The sequence below is a fragment of the Vombatus ursinus genome, unplaced genomic scaffold, assembly GCF_900497805.2.
Source record: "Vombatus ursinus unplaced genomic scaffold, bare-nosed wombat genome assembly UNPS02014826.1, whole genome shotgun sequence".
NCBI lineage: Eukaryota > Metazoa > Chordata > Mammalia > Diprotodontia > Vombatidae > Vombatus > Vombatus ursinus.
This window is the reverse complement of record NW_020954604.1, coordinates 13198711-13223933: the sequence shown is the minus strand read 5'-3', so window position 1 is coordinate 13223933 and position 25223 is coordinate 13198711. Positions and strand designations below refer to the sequence as shown.

The 25223-nt window shown below is 44.8% G+C and overlaps 1 protein-coding gene across 3 annotated transcripts in view; it reads right to left on the bottom strand.

Annotated features, from left to right (window-relative positions):
• Positions 1 to 11847: 11847 nt before the first annotated feature.
• The window catches only part of FRS3 (fibroblast growth factor receptor substrate 3), a 13840-nt gene continuing 464 nt past the window's right edge, over positions 11848 to 25223 (bottom strand). Inside the window, exons 1-7 of one of the 3 annotated variants that reach the window (XM_027838292.1) lie at positions 24930 to 25217; positions 23131 to 23275; positions 21414 to 21502; positions 19994 to 20180; positions 15621 to 15782; positions 13771 to 13928; positions 11848 to 13176 (exon numbers count right to left, since the gene is read on the bottom strand). In XM_027838292.1, the coding sequence (XP_027694093.1) occupies positions 12223 to 13176; positions 13771 to 13928; positions 15621 to 15782; positions 19994 to 20180; positions 21414 to 21479 (1527 nt within the window). In that variant the 5' untranslated portion in view covers positions 21480 to 21502; positions 23131 to 23275; positions 24930 to 25217 and the 3' untranslated portion in view covers positions 11848 to 12222. Of the gene's footprint in view, positions 13177 to 13770; positions 13929 to 15620; positions 15783 to 19993; positions 20181 to 21102; positions 21222 to 21413; positions 21505 to 23130; positions 23276 to 24929; positions 25218 to 25223 lie in introns of those variants that run through there. The other 2 variants (XM_027838291.1, XM_027838293.1) reach the window with 2 other exon arrangements.

Below are 25223 nucleotides of genomic sequence, written 5' to 3'. Positions count from 1 at the left end.
GGCTTGGCTCATTGCTGTGTTATCTCTAGAAAGTGATGGAGAAAATGTTAATATTGCCGATTAAACTTAAAAGGCTGTCATGCGGCACATTTTTTCCCCAGAGAGCTAGTTGTTAAACATTTACTGGCACACCCCTGCCTCCACACATCCCTTGTTCCTTTTGTTCTGCTCTTTCCTTGTCATGCATAGTCACAAATTTGCAGATGACTCAAAGATAGCAGAGATAGTTAACACAGTACCCAAAAGGTACAACATCTGATAGCTGATTCTAATAAGAAGAAAGCAAATAGAGATATAAGAGAATGATGTAGAGGAACAGGGCCCCCACTGGCCAGTCCTCATTACAGAGATAAATTTAAAGTTTATACTTGAGTTCAAAAACTCAACATTACAAATACAAGATAACCTTGTGTGGTTATAATGGACTACAATCTCAATATGAATCAGCAGAATTTTTTTTTTAATTCTGGACCTATTGTTTATTTCATTGAAATAGAGAATTCCTGGTAAGATGAGGAAATCACTTCTACCAATTTACATCAACAAATTTTCTGCAAATTATAGTCTTACAGAGCTGCCTACAGCACTTGTGAAGATTAGAGTAGCCAGTACTTTTCAGAGGTATGACTTAAAATCAGGTCTTTCTAATGTTGAGGCTAGGTTTTTTATCTACCACATCAAGCTGCCTCTCACCCACCTTTGGCTCACGCTGTAGTCTGACCCATAAACCACAGTTATATCCAAGGTCAAGGTCACTGTTTGCCAAAGCATAAATGATGGGAGAGAAAGAGCCATGGTCTACCTGAGCTCCTTCTAAGGCTAGAAAATTCATGGACTGAATTAAGTGAAAAGGGTCTAGAACAGGGGATCAGAAAGGACACTGACTACAAGACCATAGAATGACTGGTAAACAAAGGCCACCATCTCCCCCAACCCACCAGGAATCCCTCATTGTCCCTGACTCACAGGTTCCTAAGATTTAGAGTTGTAAGTAACTTATTAATGGCCAACCCCATCGTTTAATGATGAGGAAACTGAGGCCCAGCCATCAGAAGAATTTGCCTTGGGTCACACAGAGCTGAGATTTGAACCCAAGTCTTGGCTCCAGATTCAGTGATCTTTCTACAGTGGCATAGAGATTCCCCAACCATTCTGCTGGTGGGGAGGAAGAAGCCACCAGTACTGAATCATGTTAAGATAGGTTGTCTCCAAGGGTCGATGGCTGGCCATATTTTGGTGGAGGGGTGGAGAAGAGGGTTTCGGTGATGGAGGACAGAAGCAGCAAGAAGTCTATGAGTAGGTAGAAATTTGGAGAGCCAAAATCCCTCTCCGACGTGGATGAGACCTGAATTAGGAGACAACCTTAACAAAGGCTCAAAGGATCATGGATTTATAACTTAAAGTTTCCTCAGAGGCAACTGCCCCACTTTACAGATGAGGGAACTGAGGCCACAAGTGGTTAAGTAATTTCCCCAGTCACATATCCAATGAGAGGCAAAACCATGATTTGAACCCAACTTCACTGACTTCAAATACAGCACTCTTTGCTTTGCTGCCTTGATTGTGCCCCCTCTTTGAAAATCCCACTTAAGTGATGCTTCCTCCATGCTTTCCTGATCCCCTCATCGAGAAATGATCCTCCTCCTTGAATCTCTCAGAACACTCCCATCTTTCCTGTGTACTTAATGCTCACCTATTGTGAATTATTACTTCTTTTTTTATAGGCAATCGGAGTTAAGTGACTTGCCCAAGGTCACACAGCTAGTAAGTGTCAAGTGTCTGAGGTCGGATTTGAACTCAGGTCCTCCTGACTCCAGGGCCAGTGCTCTATCCACTGTGCAACCTAGCTGCCCCACCTAATGTATATTATTAAAAGCAACAGCATAGAGGAAGAGCTGGCCTCAGAGTCAGGAAGACCAAGGTCCCAGTTCCTCCTCTGACCCATACTGACTCTTTGACCCTGGCCCAATCCCTAATTTCTCAGTATCCCTGACAAATCTCTATGATTACAAATTGCAGACCTGGTGCTGATGTGCCTTCATAAAGAGCCTTTCCTTACTGGGTCTTCCCTATACCAAAACAACAACAATTAAATGTGTTGTCATAGTTATAAGACAGTTAAGTGGCACTGTGGAGAGTGCTGAGCTCAGGAAGACTTGAGTTCAAATACAGCCTCAGACACTTAATGGCAATGTGACCCTGAGCAAGTCGACTTAAATGCTGTCTGCCTCAGTTTCCTTAACTGTAAAATGATGATAATAATAGCACCACATCCTCCCCACCCCCACGCCCCCAACCTTTTCCAGGGTTGGATGAGGTGAGGATCAAAGGAGATATTTGTAAAGTGTTTAACACAGAGCTTGACACATAGTAGGTGCTTAAAGTGAGTGTACATACAGTGTTCCAAAAGTCTTAAGCTAAATAGTTCAAAATTTTAGTTTTAAGCTAAAATAGCTTTAATAGTTTAAAACTGAACTGTATGATGTTTGGGACACTGTATATATTCAATTGAAAGTCCCTTGAGGACTAAACTAATACTGGTTTTACCTTTGAACTCCCCAAAGGCCTTGTACATAGAAAGGGTTTAATAAATGCTCATTGAATTGAATTAACAAAGGACAGCATTGGGTCCAGTGCTCATGCAAACACAGCACCTCTATCTGCACCCTTCACTCACTGAAGGGTGTCAATGTATTCATTTAGGGTTCCCACCCTCTTCCTGCCTTCAGACCCAATTTGCCTCCCCTCCTTCCATCTCCAGTAGGGTTCAAACACCTAAGCACTGCCACTTTCTCTCCTAATAAAGCTTAAACAATGATCCCAGAAGGTAAGAGATGGATCAAGACTGAGGAAGGAGACATTCCTATTCGGAGGGAAGTTTTCACATCCATATAAGCCATCTTGGTAAAGTATCAGACAAACAACTCTTTTATTTAAATTAACTTGCAAATATCATTAGTCATAGTATTTTGGAAAGAGCACTGGGCTTGATTTGAGTCCCAGATCTGCCTCTATTTGTGTGGTGAAGTCATTTCCTTTCTCTGTGTCACTTTCCTAATTTGAGAGGGAGCCAGCTGGGACCAGCTAGAAAAAGCCACTTGTTAAATTGTAAATCCAAGCATTTATACTTCAAATCAGCAAATGCTATATAACTCAGGGCTTGATTTATTATTTTGTTGATTTTCTAGATTTTAGGTAGTGATGGAGAAAATGTTAATAATGCAGTTTAAACATAAAAGTATGTCGTATGCACATGCCCCCTCTCCCCCCCCCCTTTGGATAGCCAGCTGTTAAACAATTACTAGCCCAGCTCAGGAGGGAGGGAGAGAGAAAGTAGGTATCTTCCCCCAGATTGCCTCTCAGGCTTCATAGGAACATAGAGAGGGACAGAAGTCATCAAGTCCAACCTCCATCTTTTATAGATGATGAAACTGAGGCCTAGAAAAATTAAGTGACTTGCCCAAGGTCACACAGGTGAACTAAACAGAGGTAGTATTTGAACCCAAATCCTCTGATTCCCAGTCCAATGTTCCTTGCATGACACCATGGATTTTGTTGAGAAGAAAGTGCCTTGCAAACCATAATGGTTTAAAAGGATTGTTATTATCCTACCCCAAGAATGCCCTTCTTTGTTCTCTTGTGAAACATTCTATTTACAATTTATTTGAAAGATCACACTGTATCTAGAATTCTTTGCTCTCAAAGTTTCCCAATGGGCCTTGAGCCAAAACCAATAAACTTCTTACCTAGCTTATTGAGGAGACCTCAGGTCTTACCCCAGCTCTGCCTCTCACTGGTTCTGTAACCTTGGGTAAGTCCCTTCACATCTCTGAGTCTTAGTTTCTCCATGTGTAAACTGAGTCTCATAGTCCCTGACCTGCTCAACTAGAATTCTAGAATCACAGATCCAGAAAAGATCTTTAAAGGGCTTTTGGTCTAACATCCTCATATACAACACTATTATGAGGGTCAACTGAGGTAATCACATGAAAGCCCTTTGAAAAATATAGGACACTTGCACAAACAAAGCCAATGCAACTAAGATTAGAAGGAAGGTAGAAAATTGGGAAAGAATTTTTACAAGCAGTCTCTCTGATGAGGGCCTCATTTCTAAAATATATAGAGAATTAAGTCAAATTTATAAGAATGCAAGTCATTCCCCAATTGATAAATGGTCAAAAGATATGAACAGGCAGTTCTCAGCTGAAGAAATTAAAGCCATCTATAGTCATATGAAAAAATGCTCTAAATCACTATTGATTAGAGAAATGCAAATCAAAACCACTCTGAGGTACCACATCACACCAATCAGATTGGTCAAGATGACAAAACAAGAAAATGATAAATGATGGAGAAGATGAGGGAAAATTGGAACACTAATGCATTGTTAGTGGAGTTGTGAAATGATCCAACCATTTTGGAGAGCAATTTGGAACTATGCCCAAAGGGTTATAAAAATGTGTATGCCTTTTGACTCAGCAATAGCACTTCTAGGGCTGTATCCCAAAGAGATCATACAAATGGGAAAAGGACCCACATGTACAAAAATATTTATAGCAGCTCTTTTTGTGGCAGCAAAGAATTGGAAATTGAGAGGATGTCCATCAATTGGGGAATGGCTGAACAAGTTGTGGTATATGAATGTGATGGAATACTATTGTACTATAAGAAATGATGAACAGGCTGACTTCTGAAAAACCTGGAAAGCCTTGTATGGTCTGATGCTGAGTGAAGTGAGCAGAACCAAGAGAATGTTGTACACAATAACAGCCACATTGTACAATGACTAAACTTAACCCTTCCCAGCAATACAAGGATCTAAGACATCTCCAAAGGCCTCATGATGGAAAATGCTATCCACATCCAAAGAAAGAACTATGGAGTTTGAATGCAGATCAAGGCATACTGTTTGCTATTTTTTTTCTTCTGTTGAGTTTTGTTTCCTCTTTCTGGTGGTTCCTCCTGTTGGTTCGAATTCTTACTTACATCACTAATGTGAAAATATATTTAATAGGAATGTATATGTATAGCCTATATCAAATTGTGCACCATCTTGGGGAGGGTGGTGGGGAGAAAAATTTTAAACTCAAAAGCATATGGAAGTGATTGTTGATAAATCAAAATAAATTAACAAAAAAGAAAAGAAAGAAAAAATATAGGACACCATAGATGCAGGAAATGTCTAAATAAAGTAAGGTACACGAATATGATGGAATATCACCATTTCATGAGAAGTAATAAATATGAAGAATTTATATGGGAAAATATGAACTGGTGCAAAGTGAAGTAAGTAGAACCAGAAAAATAATACATACAACTGCAAAAATGTGGGGAGGGGAACAAAGAAAGAAAGAAAGGGAGGGAGAAAAGAAAGAAGAAAGGAAGGAAAGAAGGAAGGGAAGGGAGAAACTGAATAATGTATAATTATAATAATTAAGTGTGGCCCCAAAAAAGATGTGAGAAAATGCATCTGCCTTCACTCTTTGTAGAAAATGGGACTTGGTTGACAATTTGGTTAGTTTCATGAATTGCTTTTTTTTTCCTTTTTTATTCTTTGTTATAAGTAATGACTATCTGGGGAGAGGTAAAGGAGTGATATATTCACAAATAAAGGTGATTAAAAAACAAATACTATTAACAAAATTTTTTAAATTGAATAAAAGGAAAAGTATAAGGCAAATGAGTGGTATCATTATTAAGCCAGGTCAATCAAAGTTAATAGAGTAGCCTGAGATATGAGACCCTTCCTCCCCCTATTCCCAAATCAAGCTTCACAGATCCATTCTGCAACCCTCTTTGTAAACAGGAGACAGTGTGGAGGTAATAAAGAGCACTGAATTTCTATTCAGAGGACTTGGGTTTGCACACTAGCATTGACACTAGCTTATCTGTGTGACCTTGGACTTACAGTAAATAGAACACCACAAATCTGGAAGGCCTGGGTTTAAATCCTACTTTGGACATTTGCTAGCCTGGTGGCAAGTCACAACCTCTCTGAACCTTAGTTTCCTCACCTGTAAAATAAGGGGTTGGAACTCAATGACCTCTGAAGTCTCTTCCAACTCTAAATCTTTGCTCCAAGTGTCTTTTTCAAGCCTCATTTTCCTCAACCATAAAAAGAGAAGGTTGGACTAAATGATCTTACAGACTCCTTCTAGCTCTTAATCTAGGATATTTTATCCCTCCAAAATTTATCTTTAAGGTCCTGCTAACTATGACTTCTTTAAGATAAGGAATCAAGGCAGTATGCTACAATAAAATGAATACTGACTCTAGAGAGAAGACTTCATTCTAATCCCCTATCTGACCCTATTCCCTGCAAGACCTTGGGAAAGTCACTTAACTTCCCTGAATCTCATATTCCTCATAAAAGGAGAGGGTTGGGATACAAGATACCATTAGGTCCCTTCCTGTCCTAAACTGATGAGCCTAAGGGTTCCATCAGCAATGAACAACACACTTCTTCATTTTACAGATGAAGAAAGTGAGGCCCAGAAAGGGAAAGAAACTTGCCCAATAAGCATTTATTAAGGACTTACTTTGTATCAGGCATATAAGTGCTAAGTTTGAGGAATACAAAGAAAGACAAAAACACGTCTGCCCTCAAGGAGCTTACAATCTGATGAGAGAGACAACATGCAAACAACTATGTACAAAAAAAAACAGATATAGACAGAATAAATTAGAGATAATCTCCAAGGCAAGGCACAAACATTACAAAGGAGCAGGAAGATGGTAAAGAGTTAAGTCAGGATCTGAACCTAGGTCTCCCTGACTCCAAATCTGCTGCTCCTTTCACTGGACTTCACTGACTTCAAGGTCATGGTGGCACTCAACACTTTTGACCTCATGCTCCCCTACCTAGAGAAGGGATTCCAGAGGACCTGCTATATGCAAAACTATAGAAGACCATGTCAGTGTGAGGTTTGACGGATAATCCAGGGGAGGAGGAGGGGAGGGTAAGTATACAAACCACCTGCTTGTCTTCTCTTGCTGAGGCTGGTTTTAATTATACTGGTTCAACACATAATTAACACAACCAAGGCTGTCATCCTGATGCTCCAGGGTCCTGGAATTCACAAGGGAACACCTGAATCAAAGCCTCATGGAGGATCTACCTCCTACACATGGCCTTCACACACACACACACACACACACACACACACAAATTGGGGGTGCGAGGGTAGGTGAGGATATGTCTTTATGCTCCTGAGCCATCTTGAAACTGCCTTGAACCTCCTTCAATTGCAAGCTTTGGATCAGTACCATGTAACCCCACTAGCTCCCAATTGTATAGCCCTCCAAGATGTCTGAAGTGAGTGTAGATAGCAGTTATTCCTGTTCTGGCCAGAAACCCCAAGGGTCTTCCCCACCCTGATTGATTCTTTTGTGAAGGCAAACTAGGCCATCTTTTACCTCAATTCTTACCTAGCCTTTAACTCATGAATGGGTATTGCCTCAGACAAACTGAGACCTGAGAAAGACCTTAGCTTAAAAAGGCCAAGGTCTTCCACTGCATCCTGGGCCATCACCAGTCATCCTGAATTGTCTTGCCACTGGACTCCCATGACTGGAGGAGAGAGTGAGGCTGATGGCTACACACCCTGCCTCACTTAAATCCAACTCCACCTGAAAGTCAAAACATCACCTTCCTGATGTCACTAGTTCTCTTCAAGAATAAAGGATGAGCAACCGCAAACAAGTGCTTTCTTTGCAACATCTTTGTAAGGTAGAGAGTACACAGATTGTTCTTACTTCACAGATTAGGAAATAAGCCCATACTACTAGACAGTGGCACTGCGGGGACCTGAATTTAGATTGTTTCACTATGTCCAGTGATCTGTATATTACAATAAAGATGAAAGGTCCTGGAGTCCAAACCCAGTTACACAGCCTATAGAGTCCTCAGCTTCATGATCAAGACACTTAAATGTCTCTAGCCCCAGTTTTCTAATCTGTCAAATGGGGATAAGATCTACCTCACAAGCTTGTTGTATCAAATGAGATAAGAAAGAGAGCTTTGAAAAGTTAAAAGTATTTATACAAAGGCTAGATGTTATTGTTGCTAACAAGTGGGCTTGTAGGACCAGGGCCTCTCCTGGTCCAACTAGAAAGGTCAGATCTAAACAGGAAGCTGCATCCTTTCCTCTTGTGGGGCATGCCCCAGGGGCTGGGAAGTGTAGCCAACCATCCTGTTTCTAAAAAAGAAAACTGGGCTATAGGCAAACACTGACTGATGATGATGATGGTGGTGGTAGTTGTAGTGGTGATGTAGGAAAAATTACTTCCATAGTGAAACCACACCCTAGCTTATCTGCAGGACCTTCTGGTGGTTGGAACCAGATAGCTGAACTAATGAGCAATAAACACCTCAGATGGGTATTATTCAATCCTACCCCTTCCCAGGGCCAGGAAGGCCTGGCACTGCCCCCTGTTCCTCCTTTCCTTCCCAAGAAGGAAAATTTGAGTCCCAGACATTCTTTGCTAGAAACAATCTTTCTCAAGGATGGATCAGTTCTGTTAGGGGGAACACTTGCTGTGGGTAGGTGAGGTGTGGGAGGAAGGGCTTTTACTTACATTTCTAAGTCCCCCTTAGGGGGCACCATCATTAATGCTATTGGGGAGTATGTCACAGACCCTCCTCCTCACCCTGCCCCCCAATCTGAAGGGAATGCTCAGAGGAACTGTGAAGAGAAGAAAGAGATTTACCCAAGAGCCTCTGGGGGTAATCCAGGCTTGTTTCACTTCTCCAGAGAAGGGGCAGCAAAGATCTGAAGCCCTAGAAACTCTGAGGGTATTCAGTTAGTTAAAAAAAAAAAAAAACTCAAACCCAATAAGCATTTGCACAGAGCTTTTCATCGTACAAAGCAATTTCACAACCTTTGTCCCATTTGCTCTTCGCAACAACCTCACACAACCATGTGAGGAAACCAGGGATTATAAACAAACTTGTATTTATTTTGTATTTACTTATTAGGTATGCAAGGTGTTTCCCCTAACAGAAGGTCAGCTCCTCAAGAACTTCTGTACCCCCAGCGCCTACCACAGTGTCTGACACATCACAAGTGCTTAATGCTGGCTGATTGCCTGTGAACCACACATTGAGGGCTCTTGCCTTTCACCTCTCTTTTGGTCCAGTCTGAGGCAAGAGACCATTAGCATTCCTGTCCCTCCCAGCAGAAAGGGAGCTGGGGCTAGGCGGAGATGAAGTGGCCCAGAAATGATCCAAAGGAAGGTAACCTAATTCACTGCCTCACTACTGTTATGTCAGGAAATGAAATCCATCCATCCATCCTTCCATATATGACCCACCCTATAAAAATAAAATCACACCCAGAATGGCCACCCTGGGGGAGGCCATAGACTAAGAGAGGGGAAGAGGAGGGAGATGGACATGATTCCAGGAACCATGATGGGCCCCCAGATAATGGGCCTCACACATCCTGTTATGTGTCTATCCCCCATTAAGTATGTCACTGATAGTCACAGACAATGCCCAAGGTCACCAGGAAGCTGGCTGGGGTGGACCATCCCCAGCCAGGTGAAGGGGAGCTCTGGGGAATTGGCCATGGTTATAACAACCACCACTCCTATTCCTGTAGGCCTTTACAGCTTACAAATCTCTTTTCTTACAACCACACAGGGGTTCCAGAGCACAGGTATTGTTATCCACATCTTACAGATCAGGAAACTGAAGCTCAGAGGTAAAACAACATGTCCAGAGGCACACAGCTTACAAATTTATAGGATTTAAGGCTCAAAGGAGCTTAGAAATCTAGTCCAACTCCTTCATTTTACAGAAAAAGAAACTGAGGCTCAGAGACGTGATGGAACTTACAGGATCATGGACCACAGAATTAGGGACATTTAATACCACTGAGTCCAATTCCCTTATTTCGCAAACAAGGAAACTGAAGCTGAGAAGTTAAGTGAGTTGCCCAGGGTAAGTTGTCCAACTATTAAGTGTCTGAGGTAGGATTTGAACTTGAGTCTCCCTGACTCCAAGTCCAGTGCTCTATCCACTTAGCCACCTGGCTGCCTCTAGCTTACCCAAAATCACACAAGTGATGATGGCTCACATTTATATGGCACTTTGAACAGTTAACAAAGCACTTGCCTCACAACACTGAGGTAATAGTGCAAATACTATCCTTATTTTACATATGAGGAAACTGAGGTCTAGCGACTTCATCAGGGTCTCTCAGGTAATAAATATCAAAGATGGGATTTAAAACCAGGTCCCCTGACAGCAAAGCCAGTGCTCTTCCCATTATGCCAAGCAGGAAGCAGGATTCGAATAAGGGTCATCCAGCTCTTTCCACGACATCAAGATGCCTCTTGAAAGAGCCTGTGCTCAAACCCAAGCCTTTCCCTCTGGAATCCAACGCCCTTTTTCAGATGGGAAGATCAGCAGTCGTGGTTGTGGGTAGGACACCAAGGCCAGGCTGGGATTGGACGGGTCGTCTCTCCATTCTTGTTGGTTGTATGTGGGGTTCCTCTTCTCTTCCATTTCCTCTTCATCGCCAAGGATGATTTGGGCTTCTCTTCAGCTCAGTTGGAGAGGCAGTGTGGTTTAGAGGGAACATCACTGGGCCTGGAGTCAGGAGCCCCGAGTTCCTATCCTGGCCACATGAAAGCCCCTTCATCTGTCTAGGCCTTCATTGCCTCAACTGTACAATGGCAGTGGGAGTGTTGGCTCTGACACTTTCACATGGCTGTAATGAGGAGAGCACTTTGTCAAGCCTAAAGCCTTCTAGATATAAGAACTCTGTCATGGGGGGGAGGGGTCAGGCATGGTGGGGAAACTGAGGCACAAAGAGGGACAGGAGATGGCTGTGCTGTCTTGCTACTCCCACCCGGGCCCTCAGCTGCTTGGACTGGAAATGAGATGTAATAGGATTAGAGCTGGATGGGACTCCAGAGGTCACCCAGTCCATTCTCCCTTCCTCACCCCCTCCCTCACCTTACAGAAGAGGAACTGAGGCCTAGAGATGGGAAGTGACTCAAGTCATACAGGCAGTAGCAGAGTCAGTATTTGAACCCAGGTCCCAAGCCCAAGCCCACCCCCTACTGCTGCTACTGCTTTAACCCTGGTTAAATAGAAAGGGCTGCATAAGAGAAATGGAAGGTCAGGGGAAGGACGGGGGCTGTCAAGAGGGGAAACAGAGGCCACCTCCCATGCTATCCCCACCTTACTCTGGCCTCACCCACAATCCTCTTCAAGCCCTGTCTCCCAACTCAAGTTGTTAATGCTCTCCACAAATCACTTTGTATTAAATTTATGCGCATCTTATATTAACAATTTTCATCCGTGTTGTTCCCTTCCCTCCTCACTTCCCCCCAAAGAAAAGGGATTTGTCTCTGGTTTGTCTTTGTATCCCCAGCACTGAGCACAATACCTGGCCCACAGTAGGCACTTAATAAATGCTTGTTCTAGTGAACCACATACAAGGTCATACAAACCAAATGGAGATTCCCTTTCTCTATCCAGGGTCCCAGCTGTTGTCCTGATAGCCAGACTTTAACTGGACAGGGTATCTGGGCAACTTCTGGGCCAGGATCCCTCAAGAAGAGAATTAGAAATGATCATAGCCCTTAAGACCTAACCCAGGGCTGACTGGGCTTCCTGAACAGCCTAGCCCCCCAGGCCTGACCAGAGGACACTTTCCCAATTCCATCCCCTCCCCAGAAAGGAACTCCAACACAAGGGTGACATCATCCACAGAGCCAGGATTTAAGAATAATAATAATAATTAATAAATATGTTAAATAACATTTAAAACAATAAATAGAAAAATAAACTGATAAATAAATCAAAGTACAAAATGCTTCCAAACTGCAACAGAAAAAAAAAAAGACAGACGGACAGACAGACACTTAATTGAGTAGCTTCAAATGTGATCACAAATGATCTCTTTTCACAGTTCACAGCTTTGCTCCCTCCTCTCCCAAGTGCCCTCTTCCCAGAAGGCTGGCTCCAGGAGACCGCAAGCCCAGTAGTGAGTATCTTGGTGAACCCCAGCATGCATCAGGGCATGATGCTTCCTTCCCCAGTACCCTCCGGCAAAGCAGCAGCAAACCCTCTAGAGAGGAGAGTTAAGGAAAATGGATCAAGGAACCAGGAGCGGGAACCAATGGCTGAAATCTCCTTGGATGGAGACTGAAAAGGAAGAGGAGGACCATAGGAAGGCACATTCTGGGCCATGACGAATGGGCCTCTCCCTACAGCGGCAGGTCAGTACTGTTGTGGCGGGTTTTCCGAGAAGTGCCATCATCTCGGGGCAGTGCCCTTTGCAGGCTGGACATTGCTGCCGTCTTTTTAAGGTCAATCACAGCGTAAGAATCTGACCGACGGGTAGGATGGGCAGAGGACACTGGAGGACGAGGAGCTGGGGGGCTCTGGTGTTCCTTGGGGCGGTCCCCAGCCCAGCCCTTCAGTTCCACCTGAATGTAGTTCAGCTGTCGTGGTGGTTCTGGGCCTGGCCGGCGGAAGTCAAAGTTGAATACTTGGGGAGATCCCCGGCGGCGGGACAGTGGCACAGGGAAGTTGATGTGACTTCGGGGGGCAGCCCGAGCATTTATGTAGTTCTGGAGTGGGGTCTCATCCTCATCACCACCGTCAGGGTAGCCATTAGAGGAAGGGGTCAGCCCATCCCTGGAGTCCCCATCATCGTCATCTCCTAGCTGCTGAGCCTGGCTCTCCCACACAGGTGGCAGTGAGGGCAGGTTCTCATAGTGCAGCAGAGCTGCCCGTCGCTGGGAGAAGCCATTCCAGCTCAGCTCCTCCTGGCTCAGTCTCCAGCTCCCACCACGGGACAGCCCCCCACCAGTGACATTCTCATATGTACACTTGGGCTGGGCCAGACACTCAGCTGGGCACTCGTTGTTGTTGTTGTGGGCTGGGCCACCCTGCTGGCCAGAACAGAGGGGACCCCCACATTCTGGCCCAGGGCTGCCACAGTAACCCTGACACTTCACCACATGACGGAGGGCGGAGCTTGGGTCCAGGACAAACTTCACCTGACCTGGCTGCAGGAACACTTTGGGGTCTCGGCTGTCTAGGACACAGCTTCGAGCCCTCGAAGGGAAGCCTACCCGACCTTCAGGCAATGGCTGTAGGCAGCGCCGGCCCCTTCTGTCTTCCTCATTTCCAGGTGTGTTGACGTAGGTGTGGGACTAAAAAAAATAAAAGCAAAATGCATGAAACCAGGGGAGAGCTGAGAGGGTCAGAGAGTGAAAATAACTTCTCCAAAGAGTAAGAGACAAGGGCTGGATCCATAATTGCATAGAGATAGGGAACTCACAGGTGAAGGAGCTCCCTCCACAAGTACGGGTTGTCAGCCTCCCCTCTCTGAAACATCTAGTCTTAGAGAGTTTCCTAGAACACTGAGAGTTTAAGTGACTTGACCAGGTTCATACAGCAAGATGTGCTGGAGGCAGGACTTAAACCCAGGTCTTCCTGGTTCCTAGGCAGACTTTCTTTCCATGACATCATGAAGCCTCCAAAAAGAACTGAATAAAAAAGATGAGGGGGGGAAAGAAAGAAAAGAAGTACCAAAAGCCAGGGGGTAGAGGGACAGACTGGGGTCAGAAAGAGAAAGCTGGCATCTTCTCCAACTCCAACCCCTCCAATAAAGCCTCCTCCCCTCCCCTTTCTTCTCCTGTCACAAGGTTCCCAATGGAGAGAACAGCCAAGCTCCCTCGGTGCTTCCTAACCCGGCTCCTGCCAATGAGCCCAAAGCCAGAGCTTAGCAGCCGATCGGCACTCACCTGCTCCTCGGGGGCAATAAGGGCATGAGTAGACTCCTCTCCAAGGGAAGAGTGTCGCAAGCTGCTCATAGAGGTGGGGCGAGGGGTAGAGTACGGTGGGCCATCCCCAGGGAAGCTGGGGAAGCCATTGGAGAAGCCAGACACAGTGTAGCCCAGAGCTAGAAGGAAGAAGAGGTCCCACCAAGGGCAGAGCTAAAGGCAACCTTGCAGCATTTCCTAGACAAGCATCCCTCCAGAAGGAAAGATCCATCATCCCCTGCCAGACACTAATCTTCCTTGTGCAGGGTTCTAATCAGTGGTTCATAAGTTTTCTGTAGCTCTCCATTACCTACTAAGTAAAGTTCCAACTCGTTTGTTTGGTATTTGAAGCCCTCCAACATACGGTGCCACTAGACAACCCTGGCTTTGCTGCTTGTTACTTCCTTCCAAAGTCTATGGTCCAATCAAACTTCAGAATATGCCTTGAACTTTCCCACTCCCACACCTTTGCTCATGCTTCTCCTTCTACCTACTATGTCTTCCTACCCAAATTTACCTGTCAAACTCCCCCCTTTTTTAAAGCTCACTCCAAGCCCACCTCCAACACAAAGCCTTCTCCAACCCACCCAGCCCAGAATGATCTCTAATCTCTTCACTCCCAGAACAAGAGTGATTAGTCCTGCACACTCTGGGCACTTTGGGGTGGGTCAGGATCTGTGATTGTTCTCTATTAACACAAAGAAATTTCAGGGAGGAAATTCCCTACCCAAGGGTGGGGAACCTGTGGGCCTATACCAATATCCATCTGTCATGGTTCTGCAACTTCTAGTTACAGAAGAATTACCTGCAGCACTGAGAGGTTGAGTGACTTGCTAAGGGTCACACAGCACAGAGGTATCCCCCCAAGGTGGGACTCAGGTATTCCTGACTCCAAGACTAGCCCTCCATCCAGTCTGCAACAGGCCATCTCATGTAATGCTTATTAATGGACAAACTGAACAGCTGCACTGACATTTACAGGGCATTTCCCTGTGTACATGGTGTGTGTGTGTGTGTGTGTGTGTGCGCGCGCGTGCGCGTGTGTGTGTGTGTGTGTGGGGGGGTGTGTGTCTATCTATCTTGTCTTTTAGTGAGCTTATCATAAGTGCTTAGCACAGTGCCTAACACACAGTAGGCACTTAATAAATGTTAATTGATTAGTTGAGGGGAGGGCAGGCACATTTCACATTCCATGTGAATTCCCCAGACCACAGTAATGCACAGCACAGAGGAGGTGCTCAGTAAATGGTGACAACAATAGTCCACATCCACATGGTGCATTGTGGATTATGATGCACTTTAGGTTTTGGTAAGCTTCTGGTTTTATAACACCTTCCAAAAGGTAAGCAGAAGAGGATTTATTATTCACATTTTATAGATGCAGAAACTGAGACTCATAAAGGTTAAGTGACTTGCCAAGGTCACACTGGAAGTGTTAAAGGTGGAATTTGAATTCAGGCCTCCTGGTTCCAAATCCAGTGCTCTTTCCACTAACCCTCAAGCAGGTGCTTGATGAATGAATAAAGATCAGTGTCCCACCTCTCCAGAAACTCATACCTGACAGAGATGGCAGTTAAGAAAGGTATAGTTGGCTGGAACCCAGTTTCAGACAGAGGAGTTCTAGGATGCTGGTACCATGAAAATCCATTATCTCTTTTCTGGGTCCCCAACCATCAATTAGGGCATGATATTGCACAGTACCCTGGTGAGCTGGGCCCTGTGCCCTACCTATCCTTAAGGACTAAGCACTATTGTTCTTGATCTTCCCAGGTTCAGCCTTCCCTGCCCCCTCCCCAAGGCCACTGGGTGTGAGGAGCTGAGGAGAGCCTCACCATTGGCAGCATGGGGGGTCTGGGGCAGGCCCATTTCGGCTGAGTGGCTGCTTCGGGTGACAATGACCGGCTCTTCCATCACGCTGATGCTGTTGCACTGCATGAGATCCTGCAGCAGGTTGAAGAGCTCCTCAGCCCGAGAGCACTTGAATGCAAAGATGCCTGTCCAAGGAGGGAAAGAGGGCATATTACTTGTGGCTGGGTGACTCTGGACGTGTCACTTCACCTCCCTGAGCCTCAGTTTCTTAGTTTTCAAAATGAGAACAATACATGTGCGGCCCCAAAGTGTTCTTGTGAGCAAAGCACCTACTGTACTTTCATACGTCAATGTCAAACCCTGGGGATTCTGCTGGACTGGGAATCTCTCCACTGATGCAGGTAGCATCTCAGCTCTAACTTGCAGTCTTAGAGAGATGCCTGAGGCTCAGAAGGATCAGTGAAGGGACTTGCCTGTGAGGTGAGGTTCAAACCCAAGTCTTCCTGACTACAACAAGACCAGCGCCCTGTTCTCACCACCCACTGGCCTCTCGTCAATCTTAAAAACATTCTTTAAATGTGAGCTATCAACAAGGATTCCCCACTTTCCAGACAATTCGTAGCTATGGAAGGAACAGAGTGACCACCTAGGAAGGCCAGGGAAGCTGCCACAACACATGCTAAGTATGGAGTTCAGTATGTTTTCAACCTAAACCAGGGGTTCTTAACCTAACAACCAGGGATAGATTTCAAGGGGTATAAAAAAATCTATCTTTATCCTCAGTGACATTTGATTTCCTTTGTAATCCTCTGTATTTTATTTTACACATTCAAAAATATTATTCTGAGAAGTGGTTCACAGGTTTCATTGGAGTGCCCACCTGGGGTGGGGAAAATGCGGCCTCAAGGCCACATGTGGCCTTCTAGGTCCTTGTGTGTAGCCTTTTGACTGAGTCCAAGTTTTAGAGAACTAATTCTTTTATTAAGGGGATTTGTTCCGTGAAGTTTGGATTCAGTCAAAGGGCTGCACAAAGGGCTGAGGACCTAGAGGGTCCTCAGGCTGCCTCAGGCTGTGGCCTCAAGACTGCAGGTTCCCCACCCCTGGAAGGGTCCATGGCACAGAAACGGTGAAGAACTCCAGATGCAGATGATAAGACTACAAACTGCTCATAACATGGAAGGATGGCATCTGAATACTGCTCTCCCTCAAAATACCCCCACCAACCCCAAGTCATAGCCCTGGCACCCAGTGTTTCTAGAAGCCCAATCAGCTGCCCAAATGAGATTTCACCTCCAAATCACAGGAACAATCACCATCCCAGCCTTCCTAAGGAAAGAGGATGCACAAAAACATGATGCTGGATATTTATTTTTTTCTGAATGCTATACCATTTTCACTGGGGTAGAGAGTGGGGAGGGAAGAAATAAACTCAGACAGGAAAAGTGTACCAAATGATATCTGCCCATACTTTGTGCCCCTGACTTCTTACCCACTGGGCCTAATCAATCAATCCATCAATAAGCATTTAATGGGCCCCACACAATACTCTCTCTCCATTACACCAAATGTCTACCAACTCTGGGGAGCACCTCCATGGCTAGAGGACAAATTGGAAGGGGTAGTCAAAGGAAAAACACCCTGTGACCTGGGTGGGCTAGCCTCAGCAGCTGGCACCTCCCTAACTGACCACTTTATCCAATGAGAGAAGACGTCCTCCCTCCCTGTTCCACTCCATCCACAGCAAAGGCTTGAGAACTGGAAAGAGCCATAGAAGCCATCTAGCCAGACTCTCTCATTTTACTTTATTTTGCACTGGGGACACTAGTTTATTAAAGTTGTGATGCACAAAAAAAGAGGTCTTTGGAGTTTGTAAAAACCTGGCATCGTCTCCTCTACCACAGTTTTCTTTTGTTTGCTGCCCTTGAGCCCTTGGGCTGGGGTCAGTTTGGCGCTTCCCCATGAGATGGCTATGGAGACTCCATCCAGCCCTTACTTCCTCTTTCCATCCAGACTTTCCTTTTTTTGCCACTTAGAGCCATTCATTTTATAAATGAAGAAACAGAGGATGAGAGAAAGAATCCCCAAGATCATACACAACAGTGAGCAACAGAGCTGGGATTCAAGTCTAGGCTAACTCCAGCTCCAGAGTTCTTCCCATCAGGCCTTGCTGCCTGTCAAATCCTCCCCCATCTTCTAACGCTACTCAAAGCCTACTAGGCTCCTCTGAGAAAAGCTCTATAGCCTAGAGTGATCTCCCCCCTTGTCTTAATGCAACTCCTAAAACATATGGCAAGGGAGCTTAGTCTCCCTTGCCCACAGATGTAGTGCTTTCACCTCCTCTGAGGTGTGGAGGCAGATTGTGTGGAATGCCTACGTGATCACAGCCTGGGACTGGGTCAAACCACCTGAGGGAGGGAGCCAGACAAAGCCATGGAAACGGCCCAAGGGTGCAAACAAGCTAATTCATCATTCTCCAAGAACCCCAAAGCTTCAGTGCACTACAAATGTGGCTGTGGAATAACATCTTGAGTTTTTTTTGCCAGTGTCTATAAAGGGGACAATGACAGTAACCATGGCAAAGAGAGGCACAAGGACAGGTGGTACGGAAAGCAGGGACTAGACAGGTAATTCCATCAGTGAAGGGAATTTAGTGAGGAAGCTCCCTTTTCCAACAGAGATCAACAACTGTTTTGCAAGTTAAGTCTTAGAGAGGTGCCTGGGGCAGAGATAGGTTCAGCAATTTGTCCAGTGTCACACAGCCAGTATGTGTCACAGATACAATGGAAGCCCTTCCAACTTGTGAGACATTACTACAGCTTACACTGAGTTATCACCTGGAGATCACCTAACTCAACCTCCTCTTCACTGTATAGGAGGGGAAACTGAGGTCCAGAAAGGTGAAGAGAATGGTCCAAGGTCACCCACAGGAAACGAGTAGCAGAGGCAGAATTTGAACTTGGGTCTTTGGACTTAAGAGTTTGTTCTCTTTCTACTTCACCACCCTGCTTCATTTTGTTCAGTCTTTGCACATGACACAATGAACACATTTCCAAACACTCCCCCAAATAATTTTGAGTGCCCTAAAAATATTTTTAAAAGAAGCATCAAACCCCAGATCTACTATCCTAGCTAGATCAACAGCCTTGCAAAAGGGAGATGGGCATGAAATACCCAAAAGCTGGTCTGCCAAGAGAGGAGAAGAAAGCCTCCTTCGACTTCATTAAGCAGGAGCCCAGGAACTTGGGTTTTTGCTGTTGTTGTTGTTCTGTTTTTAAATATTTTGATAGAAAAACCTGAGAAGACTTAAATGAACTGATGCAAAGGGAAGTGAGTAGAACCAGGAGAACACTATACACAGGAACAATAAAATTGAAACAATGATCAACAGTGAAAGACTTAGCTACTCTTATTAAGACTACAATCCAAGACAATTCCAAAAGACCATGAGGAGACCCACCTTCAGAGAGAGAACTGATGAACTCTGAGTGCAGAGAGAAGCATAATTTTTTAAAAACTTTCTTTATTTTTATTATTTCATTGTGTTTTTGTTTTCTTTTGCAATATGGCTAATATGGAAATGTTTTTGCTTGACCTTACATTTATAATCAAAATCAAAGTGCTTGTCTTCGCAAGGAGGGGAGAAAGGTGGGAGGGAAGTAATGAATTTGGAACTCAAAAGTCTAAAAAATGATTGTTAAAAGTTTTTTTTACACATAATTGGGAAATACTTAATGAAATAAAAATAATTTTTAAAATATTTTGATAACCATATTTCAATATAATTGGTTTCCTCTATAATCCTATGTACTCTATTTCAAGAATTTAAAAACATTTTTCTAAGAAGGGATTCCTAGGCTTCATCAGCCCATTATAGGGGTCCATGATACAGAAAAGCTGTGCAATAAGGTCCTCCCCTGGCAACCCTGGCAATCTCCTTCCTCTCTCTCTCTCTCTCTCTCTCTCTCACTCTCTCTCTCTCTCTCTCTCTTCTCGCACTCTCCCCCTTACAACTCCAGTCCTTGCTGCTCTCTTCCAAAAGGTCATAGGACAGACATGGCTCTGGCTGGTCAGTCACACCCACTCACCCGAGCCCACCATGTCCTTTCACTCAGAGCTAGGATTTGAACCCAGGCTATGTGACTACAAAGCCAGTGCTTTCCCCATTAAACCACACTGTTGGCCTGTAATGTTCCTTCTGCCTTTCACATCCTGACATAAGCTCGGACCTTTCACTGAGCCACGTGGAGGTGGCCCAATGACGGCTCTGCTCTGAATCCCCACACCCCTGCAGGTTGTGGCCTACTTCAGCGAGGGTCCCCAGGTCCCAGGTCCAGAAGTAGCAAGCCAAGAACAGAAATGTGCCCATGCAGCCACGAGAAGAGAGGCTGGTGCTCACCCTGTCCAGTCTGGCAGCGTCGGCCACTCTCAAAGGAGAAGAGGTTGGAGTCGAAGCCGTATCGCCGCAGGCAAAGGTAGGGCCACCGCACAGCATCACGTCTGTGGAGGTGCAGCACCAGCTCCCTCTGGGTCAGCTCCATCACCCCAGAGCCCAGCTCCATCCCCTCATCATCCACATTTATTACCTGGGTGTAGAGGGAAAGATCAATTTGGAGAGCACGGGAGCAATCACTGGAGCAAAGGAGGAAGCAATCATGTGCTAGTGGAGAGATTCGGAGGGCCAATTTTGGGATTTAGAACTGAAAGGGACCTTAGACTATCACAGCACCATAGAGTGTTGGAGCTGGATGGATTTAAACATCACTGGAACAGAAATTTAGAGCTGGAGAGATCTCAGAGGCCATCACGTCCAACTCTTTCATTTTACAGGTGAGGAAACTGAGGCTGAGGTTCAGAAATGTGAAGTGACTTACCCACAGTCACATAGCTAACAAACAAGAGAGCCAAGACTAAAACCCATGTGTTCTGACTCCAGATGTGGTGTTCATCCTACTGCAGCACTGCTTGTCAAGAGAACTGAGTTCTAGTCCCAACTAAGACGGACTCGCTATGTGGCTCTGGGAAAATCACTTCCCCTCTTCAGCTTCAGTTTTCACTTAAAATGAAGAATCTTGGACTAAGTTAATGAGAGCCTTGGACTAAATTAATTATCTTTCAGGTCTTATCCAGCTGTGACCCTCTATGGTTTTAGCACGGGAATCGTGGTACAATTCCTTAAAAGGAAAGAAAAGTGGATTTGGAATTAGAGGGGCTGGGTTCAAATCTTAGCTCTTTTACCAATTATCTGTGGAACTCTGAGCCACACACAACTTGTCTAGGCCTCTGTTTCCTCCTCTAGGCCTCCTCCTTATGAGGGTGGATGAGATTATTTCTAAAGTCTCTTCCAATGATAATATTTTGTGATTCTAGGATCCTGAACCTCAGTCTTCTTCACATGCCCACACTGGTCATTACCAGGGTGCAGGGTGGCAATTTAGGGGCTTTTTTTTTTGGAGGGGGCAGAGAGTCAAGAAGAAGGTGAAGACAAAAGTAGAAAGTGGTACTGACTGTCTCCTCCCTTCTCCTCCCCAAAGCTGCACTCCTTTGAGACAAGGGCTCCCTCTTCAGATGGGTAGTAAAGCAAGTCCCAACTTCAATGACCACTAGGAATGGGAAGGGGGCTCCTCCTACAGGTAGAAGAGAGTTCCTTGGTTCATATACGAGCCAACAACAGTCACGTCCTCTTGTGGGACTGAAGTGACTCCTCCTCACCATGCCTTGATTCTGGAGCACCTCCATTGATGGCCCAAGAGGTTCCCCAGGAACGGGAAGAGGTAAGTGGTGGTAGGGGGAGGAAGGGCAGCGAGGAGGGAAGGTACCTTGAATTTAGTAGGATGGTTGTTTGGTACACTGTCTCTGTAGAGGCAGCCAAGGCAGCTTCCCATGATGTCAGAACAGCTGGTCAGCCCTGGGACAAAAATGCAGGACAGAGGTAGTAAGCAGATCATGAGGCAGAGTCCTAGAATATACTCCACTCATGAGTATGGAATCCCAAACAGAGCATCGTAGTGGAAGCTGGGTTTTCTACTCCCTGCACCTCTGCCTCTCTGATCCAATTCAGCAAGCATCTATTGTGCCAAGCACTATGCTAGGTACTATGAATACAAAGGCAAAATAAGAAACGGTTCCTGACCTCACACATGTTATATATTTGTTTGTCCCAAATATTTTTTTTGTGGGGGGGGCTAGGCAATGGGGTTAAGTAACTTGCCCAGAGTCACACAACTAGTAAGTGTCAAATGTCTGAGATCGGATTTGAACTCAGGTCTTCCTGACTCCAGGGCCGGTGCTCTATCCACTGTGCCACCTAGCTGCCCCTGTTTGTTTTTTAAGACAGGTCTGTGATTTTTATCAGCATAAAGAATTCCCAATGAGGAAACTCCATCTACCAATATAGATCTTTACCTCCTCTGCAACTTGCAGAGGTCTCTGAGAGGTTAAGTGACTTGCCAAGAGTCACACAGCCAAAATATGTCAGAGATGAGGCTTGATCTCAGGCCTACTTGCCTCCAGGGCTGGTTCTCTATCCAATGGAGAGAATTCCACCAAGTGCAGAATAAAGTTTTGAAAGTCTAGATCCTGTCCTTATTTGTTCATACATGCCTGTTTTGTTTTTGTTCATCTCTTTCTGCCATATGAGACTTGGATGCTAGCCTGTCCTGTCGTTTCCCTGGCCCATCCTGCCCTACAAAACCCAGCCATGGGCTGGCAGAAACTCTCACAGAGCAGACTCAGCTTCTCATTCCTTCCTCAGTCTACAGGTTGGGAGGATCCAGGTTAAATGTAGCAAACATTAGATCTCGTGAACAAGGGAAATGAATGAAGGGGAGGCAAGGTGGGAAGGTACTACAAATGCCAGGACCACTTCTTCCATAAAGTCTTCCCTGAAATGCTCAGCTAAAAGTTGAGATTGGCCCTCAAATTTCTCATGTCATTTTGCCTGGACCTCTTCTCTGTCCTAATAACCTTTTTCCTTGTATCTCAATCATTTGCACATGTTCCCCTTCTCCTCCCATTAGACAGGAAGCTCCACACAGACACCTCTGTGTCTGAAAGAACTTCGGATTTCCAGGACTAGCACAGCACTGTGTACACACAAACACATACACACACACACACACACACACACACACACACACACACACAGAAGGTGCTCAATAAATCTCTTTTTTTTTTTAAGGCAATTGGGGTTAAGTGACTTGCCCAGGTTCACACAGCTAGTAAGTGTCAAGTGTTTGGTCTGTGGCCAAATTTGAACTCAGGTCCTCCTGACTTCAGGGCTGGTGCTCTATCCACTGCACCACCTAGCTGCCCCTCAATAATCTTTAATGGACTGAACTAAACCCAAGCTTGGAACTAAGCTAGAATGGGTTGAACCAAGAGAATAGACAAAAGTTGAGAAGTCACTAGCAGATAAGTATTATCTACATGACTACCATTCCCCTGGTTCCACCCCGAAGTTCTATTTTAACTGGAAAAGCATTGAGCATCAAGTCCTGAGTAATCTCCCCTTACCCCTCAGCATAGAGTTCTTACCTCACCCAGGCCATTGGGGAGCTGACCACAGGAAGGGGATGGGAGAGGACTCCCACTTTATCCCCACAATCCTCAGTGGGGAATCATGGTAGCCACCTTGCAGAGAAGTCACCCAGGCTTCATCTGGGACAGACCCAGAGTTCACCTAGCAAAGGAAATAATGGGACAGCAGGTTCAGCCAGAGACCTTTCATCCCTAGCCCAGAGGTTATGATTGTCAAGGAAAACACCTTGCTCCAAATCTTAATGCTAGGAAAACCATCTTTTATCTATGAAACACATTCAACTTTTCAAAGAACTTTTGTGAGACAGATAAGGCAAGAATTATTTGTTTCTTATGGAGAGACAAGTTTTCCTTCCAATTCCATTTCCTGGAGCCCTATAAAGGTGCTCCCTTATTTAAGATCTTATAGTGCCTGGGTCCTCTGGCCACGGGACCAATACTACCTGAATCTCAGAGTGTGCAAGCCCTAGACATCTACAAAGTTGGGAAGGGGAAAAGTATTTATATAGAACCTATAATGTGACAGACACTGCGCTTTCTAAAAACATTATCTCATTTGGTCTTCACAACAACCCTGAGAAATAGGTTCTATTACTATCCCTATTTTACAATTGAGGAAACTGGGGCAAACAGGCAAAGTTACTTGCCCAAGTTTCTAAGCTAGTTTCTAAGTGGATTTGTAATCAGGTCTTCCTAACTTCCAGGAAGAAGCCATCTGAATAGGAGGGAGGGAAAATAACCCCCAAACCCTCAGTCGGTTGAAATTGTACCCTCTTGTTTTATTAGTTTCTCATAAAACAGAGCTATAAGATACATTAAAGATCATCTAGTTCCAGCTAGATGTACTTTGTAACACTGTTCCAAATGGGAAAATTGAGATTTGTAATATTGCTCCAAATGAGCAAATAACTTCCTCCATGTCATACAATGATGGCAACAGAGCTGGGATTTGACTTGAGATCTTCACTCCAAATCTAGTGCTCTTTCCATTACATTCGACAACACATCACAAGAAATACTTTGTTTTCTAAATCAATCCAATTCATAACAGTAACAAATATGCTTTTAGACTATTTCTGTTCCGAAACAGACCCTGCCTATGCCCAACTGTCTCCCAAAATTTCTGTGCAACCTACCTGACACTTCCATGAACCCTTTTGACCAGGAGAGAGAGACAGTGTGTGTGTGTGTGTGTGTGTGTATGTGTGAGAGAGAGTGAGAGAGAGAGAGACAGAGACAGAGACAGAGAGACAGAGAGACAGAGAGATATCAGGACTGTTACCTAGCGAAACTTGCCAGACAAGATGATCAAAGGTCCCTTTGGGTGATAACATGGTAAAAGAAAGAGCACAAGCCAGGGAAACGGGTGCCTGGGGTTTGAGTACTTGCCCTGACTAGCTGCATAGACTTTAGGCAAGTTACTTTTCTTCTCTAGGCCTCAGTTTCTTCCTTTGTTGGGATGAGATGAAGTCGCTTCCAGCTCTAATGTTTTATATGCTGTGTTTTATATTCTAACATTTTATGTTCTAAAGTTCCTTCTAGCCCTATCATTTTAAGTTATTTTCTGTCATTCCATGTTCTAAGGTCCATTTCAGTCCTGTTTTTCCATCTCCAACATCCCAAGCTCTGTGTTTTAACATTCTATGCTTTGCTTACAATCTTATGTTGGGTGCTCCAATATTCTTTGGCCGAGGCGTCAATCATGCCAGTGGCCAGAACCAATTAAAATGTAATTAGGAAATATTTAGCAAAATAAATAAAAATATAAGAAAACAAACAAACACAGACATCATTACATTTTAAAACGAAGTTGATATGTAGCCCACAGGGGTCCTTATGAATGCTTCAGTGGCCCCCTTTCTTTTTGAGTTTGACACTACTACTTTAAGGTACATTCCAATCCTGGCATTCTATCGTCTTAGGGTCTAACATTCTATGTTCTGAGGTCTCTTCCAGCTCTGCTATTCTATGTCCATTCTAACATTCTAGGTTCTCAGGTCCCTTCCAGTTCTGCCATTCTATCTATGTCTGTTCTAACAGTCCAGGTTCTCAGGTCCCTCCCAGCTCTGCCATTCTGGGTCTGTTCTAAC